Source organism: Arachis stenosperma, chromosome 7 (assembly GCF_014773155.1).
Source record: "Arachis stenosperma cultivar V10309 chromosome 7, arast.V10309.gnm1.PFL2, whole genome shotgun sequence".
In the NCBI taxonomy this organism is placed as follows: domain Eukaryota; kingdom Viridiplantae; phylum Streptophyta; class Magnoliopsida; order Fabales; family Fabaceae; genus Arachis; species Arachis stenosperma.
In genome coordinates, this window is record NC_080383.1 from 90,906,223 (window position 1) to 90,918,456 (window position 12,234).

General features: G+C 36.3%; 3 protein-coding genes across 9 annotated transcripts; 2 read left to right on the forward strand and 1 right to left on the reverse strand.

Moving 5' to 3' along the window:
• The first annotated feature begins 3,143 nt into the window (after window positions 1-3,143).
• On the forward strand, window positions 3,144-5,720 carry LOC130941695 (MAPK kinase substrate protein At1g80180-like). Of its 3 annotated transcripts, none has more exons than XM_057870271.1 (2): window positions 3,144-3,728; window positions 5,492-5,720. In XM_057870271.1, the coding sequence occupies exons 1-2, from the start codon at window positions 3,316-3,318 to the stop codon at window positions 5,538-5,540; spliced, it is 462 nt and encodes a 153-aa protein (XP_057726254.1). In that variant the 5' UTR covers window positions 3,144-3,315; the 3' UTR covers window positions 5,541-5,720. The 3 variants fall into 3 exon arrangements, with proteins under 3 accessions (XP_057726254.1, XP_057726255.1, XP_057726256.1); XM_057870272.1 differs by lacking the exon at window positions 5,492-5,720 and adding an exon at window positions 4,423-4,453; XM_057870273.1 differs by lacking the exon at window positions 5,492-5,720 and adding an exon at window positions 4,514-4,812 and having other exon boundaries at window positions 3,145-3,728.
• Window positions 4,926-9,194, reverse strand: LOC130941692 (pentatricopeptide repeat-containing protein At1g52620-like). 2 transcript variants are annotated; one of them, XM_057870264.1, is made up of 2 exons: window positions 8,742-9,194; window positions 4,926-8,021 (listed from the first exon to the last, which is right to left on the reverse strand). In XM_057870264.1, the coding sequence occupies exon 2, from the start codon at window positions 7,935-7,937 to the stop codon at window positions 5,457-5,459; it is 2,481 nt and encodes an 826-aa protein (XP_057726247.1). In that variant the 5' UTR covers window positions 7,938-8,021; window positions 8,742-9,194; the 3' UTR covers window positions 4,926-5,456. The 2 variants fall into 2 exon arrangements, with proteins under 2 accessions (XP_057726247.1, XP_057726246.1); XM_057870263.1 differs by having other exon boundaries at window positions 4,926-8,082.
• A 454-nt stretch (window positions 9,195-9,648) lies between these two features.
• LOC130941693 (probable polygalacturonase At1g80170) lies at window positions 9,649-12,152 on the forward strand. 4 transcript variants are annotated; one of them, XM_057870268.1, is made up of 9 exons: window positions 9,649-9,885; window positions 9,955-10,086; window positions 10,198-10,368; window positions 10,465-10,485; window positions 10,568-10,775; window positions 11,030-11,111; window positions 11,198-11,306; window positions 11,399-11,515; window positions 11,690-12,152. In XM_057870268.1, exons 1-9 carry the CDS (start codon window positions 9,649-9,651, stop codon window positions 11,984-11,986), a joined length of 1,374 nt encoding a protein of 457 aa, XP_057726251.1. In that variant the 3' UTR covers window positions 11,987-12,152. The 4 variants fall into 4 exon arrangements, with proteins under 4 accessions (XP_057726251.1, XP_057726250.1, XP_057726249.1 ...); XM_057870267.1 differs by having other exon boundaries at window positions 9,649-10,086; XM_057870266.1 differs by having other exon boundaries at window positions 9,955-10,368.
• The last annotated feature ends 82 nt before the right edge of the window (window positions 12,153-12,234 follow it).

Sequence of the window (12,234 nt, forward strand, 5' to 3'; positions counted from 1 at the left end):
TGTATAATAGATTATTAAGTTATAAAATGAGTATTCTTTATACTATCTAGAATAAGCATTCGAGTACTAGGGATAATAAATATATTACCAAAAGCAGATAATGGATAATAAACATCTTCCCAAAAGCTTAAACTAATTTTGGGATTCACCAAAAATTAAACTCTTGACCTTTCGAATCTAGTTCTTTAATACCATGTCATGATACTACTCATCCCAAAAACTTCAACTAATGGAAAAATATAACACTAATGATTATATTTCTAATATTTCATAAACCTTTATTATACACATTGTACAAATATTTTATTGATTCCTCATATTTTCCGTTACGAAAAACCTTAAGCAAAGCACACTTGAACCAGAGCATGACCACGAAGATAGAGACAATAACCCGATGACATGATGGAGAATTGATGGTGCTCACTTGGCAGTGGCGTTGTAACACTCTTTTATTTTTTATTCTAAGTCTTATTTTAAGTCTTACTTTTTATACCGTAAAATAAATAATAACAAAGTGTCACAACAATTTTAAGATTCTTACAATATTATAGACGCTGCGGTGCAAGAAGACACTAGTGAGTACTGAGTAGTGACAATAAGTTTTATTTCCATGTGATTAAAATTTGTGCTCTATGTGATTAAATTTGTGCTTTTGCATTATATTGTCTCGGTTTTTATTCCATGTGAATTTTGAGAATAGTAGTACTAGAGGTTAGTATATTTTGTGATTTGTGGTTATTAATTAATTATTATTAATATTTTTAATAATGTAATATTATATCTAATGGTATAGAATTACATACTCTTTTATTGATAGTTAAATATTTGCTAGATTTTAATAAAAATGTTGATCCTAATATTTTTTCTTTTGACAATTAGTTTGTTTTAATTTTTTGGGTAAGATATATTTTGTATTTAAAATTTGTTAAAAATTTTAAAAGTATTTTTAAATTTTATTTTATTTTAAAAATTTTATATTTTCATCAAATATATTTTTGACGGTTAATTTTTTGAAAAAGTTAGAACTAATTCAACAATAATTTTACAAAAATAAACAACAATACAAATAAATTAGAGAAAGCTGTTATACATTATTACTATATTAATCTTAAATACACGAGAGGAATTATAATATATGTAAATGGTGGGATTTTCCTGAATGAATGGTAACTCATCTTGAAGGAATGAACCAACAAAATAAAAAAAAAATGGTAAAGCTGTTGAAAACTTGGTGAGAAGTGAGAAGACAAGAAAACAAATACATTTTGGATGTTTAATTGATGGATTGATTTGGGGTGATAGAGTACATATTCACTTGGTGGACCTAACCTTCGTAGGTCACACTCATCAGCTGGCCAGTAGCCACAAAAAGTCAGCATATATAATCAATTGGGATCTCATATATTCACCACCACCACCTTTACTTTTTGTCTTGTTTTAACACTCTGACACGGGGTCCAAGCTACCTTGTAGCATTTTTAAGTGCACTGACTTGCAAATCGAGGTGTATCCATCATTTGCAGACATTCATATCCATGAATCTTATTCTAAGTACCCTCCACTCATGAATCTTCAGATCAGATCAGATCCTCGTCCCCATTTTGGGTAAATCATTGTTCACTACTAAGCTAGTACCCTTTATTTGATTCATCATCCCAGGACATCAGTAAATTAAAGTTTAGGAAACATTTTAAGTGTATCGGAAGTATTAGTGCTCTAATTATTTTAACCGTTAATCTGAATTATAAAATATATATATAATATATGTTAATTGAAATCAACGATTAAAATAACTGGTGGATCGGTAAATATTTACTAAAGTTTAAGTGTGTATCTCTCCAATTTGTTAATTATTCACATCACGTTGGATCAGATGAGATATGTTAGTTAAATTCCCAAGTAATTAAGATTATGCACGCAATTTCGCTGTTTGGCAAGGTGATGTGCTATATCCAGTAAACAAATTAAAAAAATACAGACTATTAGATATTACGATATTTAAATATAATTTCATTTTTTTGAGTTATTGAAGATGGCTGCCAAATGTGTGTGAATGAAACAAACGCGGGTTCGGTGGTCCTGGAAGCCAAAAACTCAATTTGAATGCTAACCATACATTAACATCTTATCTTTTATATATTTATATATTTTAAGTCCCTTGGACATTTCTCTTGCTCCGTAATCCTCTTCTAAGTACAAGATATATTATTCAAATAATTATAATTAAAAATACAATACAATATAGATGTTTTTTAAATAAATATTTAATTTAGAAAAAGTCTACGACCAATAATTTTATTAAATTTTGATCGACATGTAACCTACAAAAGAAAAATGAGTAATCTCATGTCATTGGATAAAATTTTACACCATTAAAAATATTAGGATCTCGCTAGGGAGACAATGGACTATTTGTACAATGGACTATTGAATTACAAAATGAATATTCCTTGTACTATTTAGAATAACCATAATAAATATCATCCCAAAATATTAAATTGATTTTGGGGTTCATCAAGGATCGAATTATTGACTTTTCGGATCTAGCGCTACCACTCATCCCAAAAGTTTCAAAATGGTTATATCTCTAATACTTCATAAACTTCTATTGTACATATTGTATAAATATTCCATTGGCTCCTCATACTTTTACAAAATATTATTGATCACAAAAATTACTGGATCTAGCACTTATAATTAATTTAAGGAAAAGTATATGGAACCAACTAATAATCAGCCAAGAATGGAACAACATAATTAATTATAATTAATTTTAGGAAAAGTATATGGAACCAACTAATAATCAGCCAAGAATGGAACAACATAATTAATTATAATTAATTTTATTAATTTATAATTTAATTTGTTTTTTAAATTATTGTTGACCACGTTCAAAACATAAGAGAAGATACGCTAGTGATAGGAGAGAATCACGGAACAGTTCATTAGTTAGTTCCATATAATTAATTATATTTTATTAATGCGTAACACATGAAACATAGAAATCATATCCATATAATCACCGGTGCCTCTGATTTACTAGTTGGCTGATTCTTGGCTTATATAGAGTTGGTTCCCTAGCATTGTTGTTAATTTAAAGGAAGAAGCAAATGAAAGCGTTACAAGATTCCACAATATATTGACTAGGTAGAGATAGAGTAGTAATATACGTAGCTTTAATGGTATGACTTTTTCTTCCATAAAAGCTTTAACCACTTCTCTCTAGTTTCTTCAACAGAGACTGCCCTCTGCTCTTTTTCTTCTCCCAATTAATAGAGCGAGCAAAAGTCACAGTTTCTTAGAAAGAAATTAACCATGGCTGGTCTTGGTCTACAAAGATCTGCAGTGTCCTTCAGAAGACAAGGCTCATCTGGTTTTGTTTGGGACGACAAGTTCTTGTCTGAAGAAATCAACAAAGCTGAAGCTGCTGCTGCTGCTGCTGCCGCTGCCGGTGGCGGCGGTGCCAATAACAACCAGCAAGATAATAAAGACCTTCATCAGGATGCTTCTTCTGCTGCTGCACCGCCACTACCACAAATCAACACCGTCCAGAGAAGCCGTTCTAACGGCGGAGGAGCTCGCGGATACCGCACCGGAAAAGTATCGCCGGCAATCGAGCCACCGTCTCCTAAGCTCTCCGCGTGTGGCTTCTGTGCTGCTTTTGGAAAAGCAGACAAGTCTCATCGGAGAAGCCAAGTACCCGCCAAAACCAAGCATCATCGATCGAGGTAGTTTCTTTGTTTTTATCGATGTTGCTGTCGTTGTTGTTGTTGTTGTTATGCTAGGTGCCTTTTCCGGTGGCCGAAGAGAGCATATTCCGGTGAACGCAAATTAAGGGGTTTATTAGTGAATTCTCTTTAATTTAGATGTGTTTAGGTTTGTAGGGTAGAGTAATGATGAGTTTTGCGTTGCTCTTTTGCCTTTACAGTTTTCAATAAGTTTTATTTTTCTATTCAAAATATTAATAGTACTTTGATTTCATTATGCTTCTTGCAGACATGCTTTATTTTTAATTATTTTGGTCGGCTTATTATTGGATAGATAAGTTTATAATGTATGAATGTATCTATGTGTATACACTTGTTGGGTTCTTCAGGAATAATATCATTTGGATGTTTGTATAATGAAAATCTATATATAGAGATGATTACTATATATTGGGTTTTGAATGTTTATGAGAAATTATATTTAGTTATTTACACCAATTTTTTTCTATTATAATTATCATTTATCGGCAATAAGCAAACATACACAATGGTGGGGGTACATAACCCACGCTTCTATGTTGGCCTTTTAGTTTCAATCACATGATGATCCCAAACCCTCACCTATGGCTATTTCCCTTGTGGAAACGCAACTACACCAAAAAGAGAGAAAATGGAATCCTTTTTTAGTAACAATGTAATCTTTTTATGCTATTAGATTTTTGGAGACCTGAATTACAATGGATCTTCAACCCAAATAGGCCCAATAAATACAACCCAAATTTATTTGGTCTTTCTCTCCTCTTCAGAGATTCATAACCACTCATCAAAAACGAAAAAAGTGAACCAACTTGGTTGGTCGAATGGTCAACTCACTCGTCCGTTTAAGTAAGTGTTGGGGGTTCGAATTCCGCCTTGTGCATGCAGCAACCCGGTGAAAATGGAGATATTGATGTTGCAAGATTAGAGAATATGGATAGAATTCATTAAACTATGAAGGCACTTACTAGTTTTTGTTCTTTCTGGGTTCGGTTTGTCGTTTATGTAGAGAGATTCATTTCATAACTACATATCTTGATCAACTTTTGGTCTTACTTCGCGCAATTGGTGTCTTTTAATAATAAGTGTCTTAATTAAAACCACTATCATTATTATTAATATTAATGCATATAGTTTAGAGATTCTTGAATAAATTACTGAAATATCGAGTACCCTAAACTAGTTGAATTCAATGAGATAAACTTGATAGTGCACATGACATCACAGCACGTTTCAGTGTTGCCAAATTACCATTTCTAAGAAAAATCAGAAATTTCAAATTTATTTTCTAAAGTATTTGAGATATTCACCATCCATGAGTGACCAACTGACCATTAACCAAGTAGCTGCCAATCTAAGATGAAAAAGAGCCAAGTGCAATTTGTAGGAAAGTTCAAATTTAACTAGTGAACTGCCAAATGTACCTGAAGCTTTAACTCAGAGAACAATGCCTTATGATCAATCATAAAGTGCCAGTATATATTGCAGACTCTGCTTTTACAGGTAGCCACATCCCATGCTTCAATTCATAGCACGGAGTGAACTAAACACCCTCTTCATAAAAATAATTATAGAATGAAAAACCTGCATCGTTTCTTTCATGGATGCTGTCCTCAAGCATGGCAGAATCCAGATAAAAAATATGGAAGGGTCATCTTTTTTGAAATTCTAACTCCCCGTATACTACATTTATATATTACATTTCCTCATTCCCTATCTTACTATAACCTTTAGATCATGTTCTGCAGGATGCTCAGAAGCCCTGGAGTCTTCAATCAAGGTCTGCAAAATAACTGAAGACTCTGAATGCGTACCTTGACCCAAGTATTTATCTAATATCAGGGAATACTTAACAGCAGTTTGTAGGTCAATCTTACTTATGTCGCAAGTTATAGTATTTCTCCACTCTTTTGATTTACCTTTCTGGCATAACCCATGTAGCAGAGCGCTGAAACATACAGGATCCATAGGAAACCCCTTACTCTGCATCTTTGTTTGCAACAACTGAGCAGTATCAAACATTTCATGCTTACAAAGACAAATAATAATGGAATCATAAGCAGCAATCACAGGGCTCCATCCATCCGATATCATCACTGCAAAGAAATCCAATAGCAAGGTTCTGCAATCTTTGTCAGACTCATTTTTCTCAACAAGAACCAGTGCGTTTGTATTATTTGTCAAACCATTTATCAGATAATGGAACGTAGTGTCATTTGGGAGACAACTATTTGTCAGCATAAGTTCAAAAAATGTTGCTGCCTTTTCAAGTTTAGCGGTCTTGCAGAATCCCCCTATAAGTATAGTGTATGTGACAACATTAGGCTGCAAATTGAAAGATTGCATCCCTGCGAAAACTTTTTCAGCTCTGCCCAAATCTGCTATATTGCAGAATCCGTTGATCAAGGACGTGTAGGTGACCACATTTGGCTTGAGCTTCTGTTTCACCATCTGCCCAAACATCTTGAGTGCACTTTGCAAGTCATGCTGCTTCACATACCCATCTATAAATGTGGAATAAGTGTATTCATCTGGAGCATGACGTGCATTTTTAATCCTATTCAAGCATGACACAGCATCTGCCATCTTTCCGAATTTACAAAAACCTTTAATCATGGCATTGTACCCAACAATGCCGGGGTCTATACCCTTTGCAATTATGACTTCAAAAAGCTTTCTTGCCTCATCAAGTTCACCATTCCTAATTAATCCATCTACCAAGGTGGCATAAACATATGCATCTGGTTGAACATTCCGGTCAAGCATTTCTGAAAGTAGCAATTTGGCAGCAGGAAAATTCCCTTTCTTGCAGAGGCTACTCATCAGGACATTGTAAATTTGGGCATCAGCAATTACTCCCCTTTCCATCATTTTAACCCGTACCATAAGTGCAACATCAATTTCCCCAGCAGCAACAGCTCCATGGATAAAAGCTCCATACGAAACCACGTCTGGTTTTTCTCCTGTTTCGGCAATCTTAAAAAGCATATTTGATGCCTTAACATAATCCCCTTTTCTGCAATAAGCATGCATAAGAGGCGTATAACTAAACTTGTTAGGCATTAATCCCCTTTCTATTGCCCTCTCTAAAAGTTCATCAGCTTCTTTGATCCTTCCAACCCTACACGAAAAGTTAAGCATAATATTGTAAGTAGTAATATCCGGCTTACAGCCCATCTCAGCCATCCTTCTCATTGTCTCAGCTACTTTTGCCACCAGACCATGCTTGTATTGAGCATCAATAATATTATTATACACTTGAATATCCACACGCAATCCCCTCTCAGCCATTTCTTTCATAAGTTGATCAATTGTCACGAAATCCCCTTCCTTGCATAAACTGTTAATCATAGCACCATAAGTTTCTAACGTTGGCAAAAATCCCTTCAATTTCAGTTCCTTGAAAACTCTAGTTGCAGCTTGGAGATCACCCTTCTTGCAATACCCATCAATAATCATATTGTAGAACACAACATGGGGCACACAACCCTTCCCCCATCTATCTACAATCAACCTTCTACCTTCCTCAACCTTCCCAAAGTCGCATAGACCCTTAACCACTATCCCGGTGCTATAGTTATCCACAACCTTACCAGTGCCACCATCTGTCACAAGCATTTCATCATACAGCTTCCTTGCAACCTCAGCGTTCCCCCTTTTGACCAAACAATTCAGCAACGAATTAGAAGCGACAACACTGGGAAAACAACCATGCATTTCCCGCACTGTATAGAATAACCGTAGGGCAGCATCAACCATCCCAGAATCTCCGTAGGCTCGAATCAAAGAGTTCAAAGCTTCATGGGTAGGCTTCAAGTTCCCAACTTTCATGCTGTCCAGAACCAGCTCGATCTCAGAGAACACTCTGAATCTTGCCAGGAGCTTAAGAAGAGAGGAATAAGCAAAGCCATTGAGGGAACAAGAAAAGGGTCTCGAGTTAGCCCAGTCGAAGAACTTCAAACCCAGTTCCGGGTCGTGTATTCGGTCTAGAATGAAATGAGCAACGTCCGAAACTAGAACCTCGGATTCTGCAAAGCGAGACTCAAGGGAGTCCTGCCATTGGGCGTGGGTTGCCAGTATTCGAACGGCGTCAATAACGAGGTTGTGGATGCAGGGACTGAAGCGGGTCGGCGTAAAGGTGGTGGCTTTGGGGAGGTTACGGGGTTTGATTCGAGCGAGGATGGCCTTTGACATTGGATTTTGAGGGTTATGGTGCCAATCATTTGTGAAAGACAAGCTCCCTTCTTGGAGCTGGTTGATTTATTGTTCAACCAGATTCTGTTACAACCAACACGAGCTAATTATTTTGGATTCATTTCCACGGTACTGTGTGATTCATCTATAAGCATAGTTGTAAGAACCGAATCAGTGATCAAACCGGTCAAAATACTGATTTACTGATTTATTAGTTCAACCGATAAATTACTGTTTGAATCCATAAAACCGATTTCACGTAAATAAAAAATATAAAACAAATTGTTCAATGTTGGGGAGCATAACCTATTTTCAACTGTTCAATTCAAACCTCAAAGGGTTCCTGTTAGGCAAGACAAAAGCAACCATATATGCATTCACTAAAACCTGTTTTGGACATAAAACCAATTTTGCCAATTTGCTGAATGATATAAATTATGAGTAAGATTGGTGCCTAACTAAGACAAACAACCATGAGAAATTGAAAATGGATAACAAGCACTAACTACAAGTAAAATGGTTGCATTCAACTTGAAAATAACCATTCAAGTCAACATACATTTAAAAGCAACACCATAGTAGTTCAACAAAAAAGAACTATCACTACACTAAACAGATGCTCAATAAAAAATTCAACAAATTCAGTAAATTCATAATCAAGAATCAACAAACTCATAATCAAGAATCAACAAATTCAACCAGTTATAATTAATCATTTAACATAAACAGAACAGAATAACTAAAAAACAGAGATAATGGCATAATGCAGATCTTAGAGAAGTGAGGAATGAGGAGACCACCGACCTGTCCGAGATAGGAGGCAGTGGACGGAGAGGACGCGACGACAGCGCCGCCGACGCGGAGCAAGGTGCCGGGAAGCAAAGAACCGCGACGGAGAAGAGGACCTGCGAGCAGCGGATGTCGTCGAAGCCGCATCAAGACGACGAGACGAAGACGACGAGACGGCCGGCGGGATTGGAGCCTGGAGGGGTTGCTAGCTTGCTGCCTTACTGGGGAATGGGTGCCGTTGAGGGGTTGAGGGTTAGGGGGAGTGGAGATTGGGGAGGTATTCGAGTGTTTCGTGTTTTTTTTTTTTGTTAAAAAGACCCAAAACGACGTCGTTTTGGCCAAGGAAAACAAAAAAGGAGCTTCGAACCGGCCGGGTTACACAAAACCGCCGGTTTGCCGATTTATTTGGTTTTTCTCTCATCTTCAGAGATCCATAACTAACCACTCATCAAAAAAGAAAAAAGTGAGGGATTTGTAGCCAATATTTCATGCATCTGATACAAGGCAGCAGAGAGAGAGAAGCACAAGTAAAACAAGAAGGAAATTTCAAGAGAACCAAAAAAAGAGTACCAGGACTTGTATTAGTTGTATCATGTATGGACTAAAAATAATAAGTGAAGATTGTGAGAGTACATAGTAAGGAACTTTCGTCTTTCACGAGTATTGGGCACAAGCCAAATATAAGACCTATATTTCGATTTGTCTTCTAAAGGAACTATGTCCAACTATATTAGTATTAATTAGTGAACATAATCATTGCCCAAGTGAATAAGTGATACTTAACTTTATGTAGTGTCATCTTAAAAGCAGGTTTGGGCCTCACCTAAACTCTTGTGTAACAATTAACAAAATGTCGGTAGTCTTAGATTCTGATTTCTGAGTGAATGATTGGAAACCAAGAATGGCCTGAATCTGACAGAGAATGAAGAACCTGGGATATTGTTCATCCTCAAAAACAACAATCGTTATCTTCATTCATGTGGTAACAATACTTGTCACTCAATATCTCACCCAACGAACAGAAGCCTTTGACCCTCTTATCCAGCTGCCACGTTCCACCTTTACCAGAACCAGAACCCGAACTCGACCCAGATCTCGACGGGTCATTTCTGTCATTGATTTTGCTGCTAAAGGGGATGGCCTTCATAATGACACCCAGGTAATCACAAAGTTGTTTTCTTTCAACCCTATTCCATATTTGGTAACCATCTCTTTACCTTGTTTTCAGTCATTCCTCGAAGCTTGGAAAACTGCTTGTTCTTTCCCTGGGTTTGCGAATGTTGATGTTCCATACGGGAAAACTTTTCTTATCTATCCAGTTGACATTGCTGGGCATTGTAAATCAAAGATCACATTAAGGGTATGCACAAATAAAGAATCAAATCTCTCATATACACATGTAAATCTTAGCATCTGCATAGACTACACACACACATATGTAAGACGTTTTATCTACTTGATGTTCTTAAAGATTTTAGGTACAATAGTAGCTCCAAAAGACCCTGCAGTATGGAATGGCTTAAATCAGCGCAAGTGGCTTTACTTCCATGGGGTGAATCACCTTACTGTAGAAGGTGGTGGAAGCATCAATGGAATGGGACATGAATGGTGGGCCAGATCATGCAAGACCAACTCCACAATTGTATTGCCTAGCTCCTTACAACCTTAAATTCATGTTTACTTCAAGTCTAATCATCTGGGTAACTGAAAGTGTCTTCAAAATGTGTCCTTTTTGCAGCCATGCCATCCTGCTCCAACGGTTAGTGACAGTTATTTAACATGGAGGTAGTAACATATTTATTTGGTGCCTGGTATGAAATGAAACCACATTTACACTGCAGGCCCTCACTTTTCATAAATGCAAGAACCTGAAAGTGAAGAACCTTACCTTGTTAAATAGCCAGCAAATGCACTTGGCATTCACTAGTTGCATGCGGGTCGTTGCATCCCATCTTAGAGTGTTAGCACCTCCTTCAAGCCCTAATACCGATGGAGTCCACATTAGCGTATGTAAGGGTGTTGAGGTCAGAGATACTGTAATTAGAACAGGTGTGTTGGCCTAAAAGAAAAAGCTATTATGATTTCTTTCTAGGGTAATATTAACATGTAACTTTTGATTGTAATCGTGCAATTATTAGATAGTGGTTCATGTTTTAGATTAATATACACATACCAATGATTGGAATTTGGGACATGCGGAATGTCATGCATGTTACTTTGAGGAAAAATGGTACAAAGTACAAAGTATGCACTCTAGTAATTTGTCAAAAGAAAATAATTTGCTGCATAATGTTTGGTTTCAGGAGATGACTGCATCTCTATAGTCCGAAATTCTTCACGGGTGTGGATCAGAAACATTACATGTGGTCCAGGCCATGGCATCAGGTGAAAGTAGTTTTCATTTCCAGTTCACAAACACATTAAGAATAAGAAGAGAACAAATGTTAATTGACACTGGTTTTTATTTTCAGTATTGGAAGCTTGGGAAAATCAAATGTATGGGAGAAGGCACAAGATATATACGTTAATGGAGCTTACCTTTCCAACACTGACAATGGGGTGAGAATCAAAACATGGCAGGTAACTTTCTTCATCTCACATTTTTCACCAAGTTATATATAACTTCCCCCATTTCATACTCACACAAATCTCTTGCCTGCAATTTTTATTAGGGTGGGGCAGGTTTTGCATCGAAGATCACGTTTCAGAATATTCTTATGGAAAATGTGTCAAACCCAATAATAATAGACCAATACTACTGTGATTCCCCAAAACCATGTAAGAATCAGGTATGTAATTCTTGAAAGTTCTAACTCTCATTCATTTGCCACCATTGTGGATTGTTTTCTGGTAAAAACCTTATGTGGTTTTGAAATATGGTATGATTTGGGGAGCAGAGTAACTGCATAATCATCTTATCATAATCACTGGAACTGATAGCTTAATTCTTGTACTGACTGCAGACTTCAGCCGTCAAAGTAGAGAGCATATCCTTCATTAATGTTCAGGGAACTTCAGCCACCAAAGAAGCAATTAAGTTTGCTTGCAGTGATACATCTCCATGTGAAGGATTATATCTGGAAAATATTTCTATTGTATCAGCATCATGCTCCTTCATAGGAAACACATCATCTTACTGCTGGCAAGCTTATGGCTCTACTCAGGGTTTTGTGTACCCTCCTTCCTGTTTGTTAAGCAATGACAATTTCATTAAACAGAGTGTGTCGTTAGGATCAAAACCTGCTGCTGAATCAATCTGAACTTTACTCGAGTACACGATTTCGCAGACAATGATGAATATTATAAAGAATCCACAGAAGTTACATTTCCATCGATGATTATTCTCCTTAGTGTCTGTTCTTTTCTTTTTTGTAAATTCTAACAATCTATTCGTTATGTGCATGAATTCCCTAGAAATCGTGACTATTAAATCACAGATTTGGACTCAACCTTATATGCATTAACCTTCCTTTTTTTTTCCATTAACTAACAATAACAAATTTTAAAA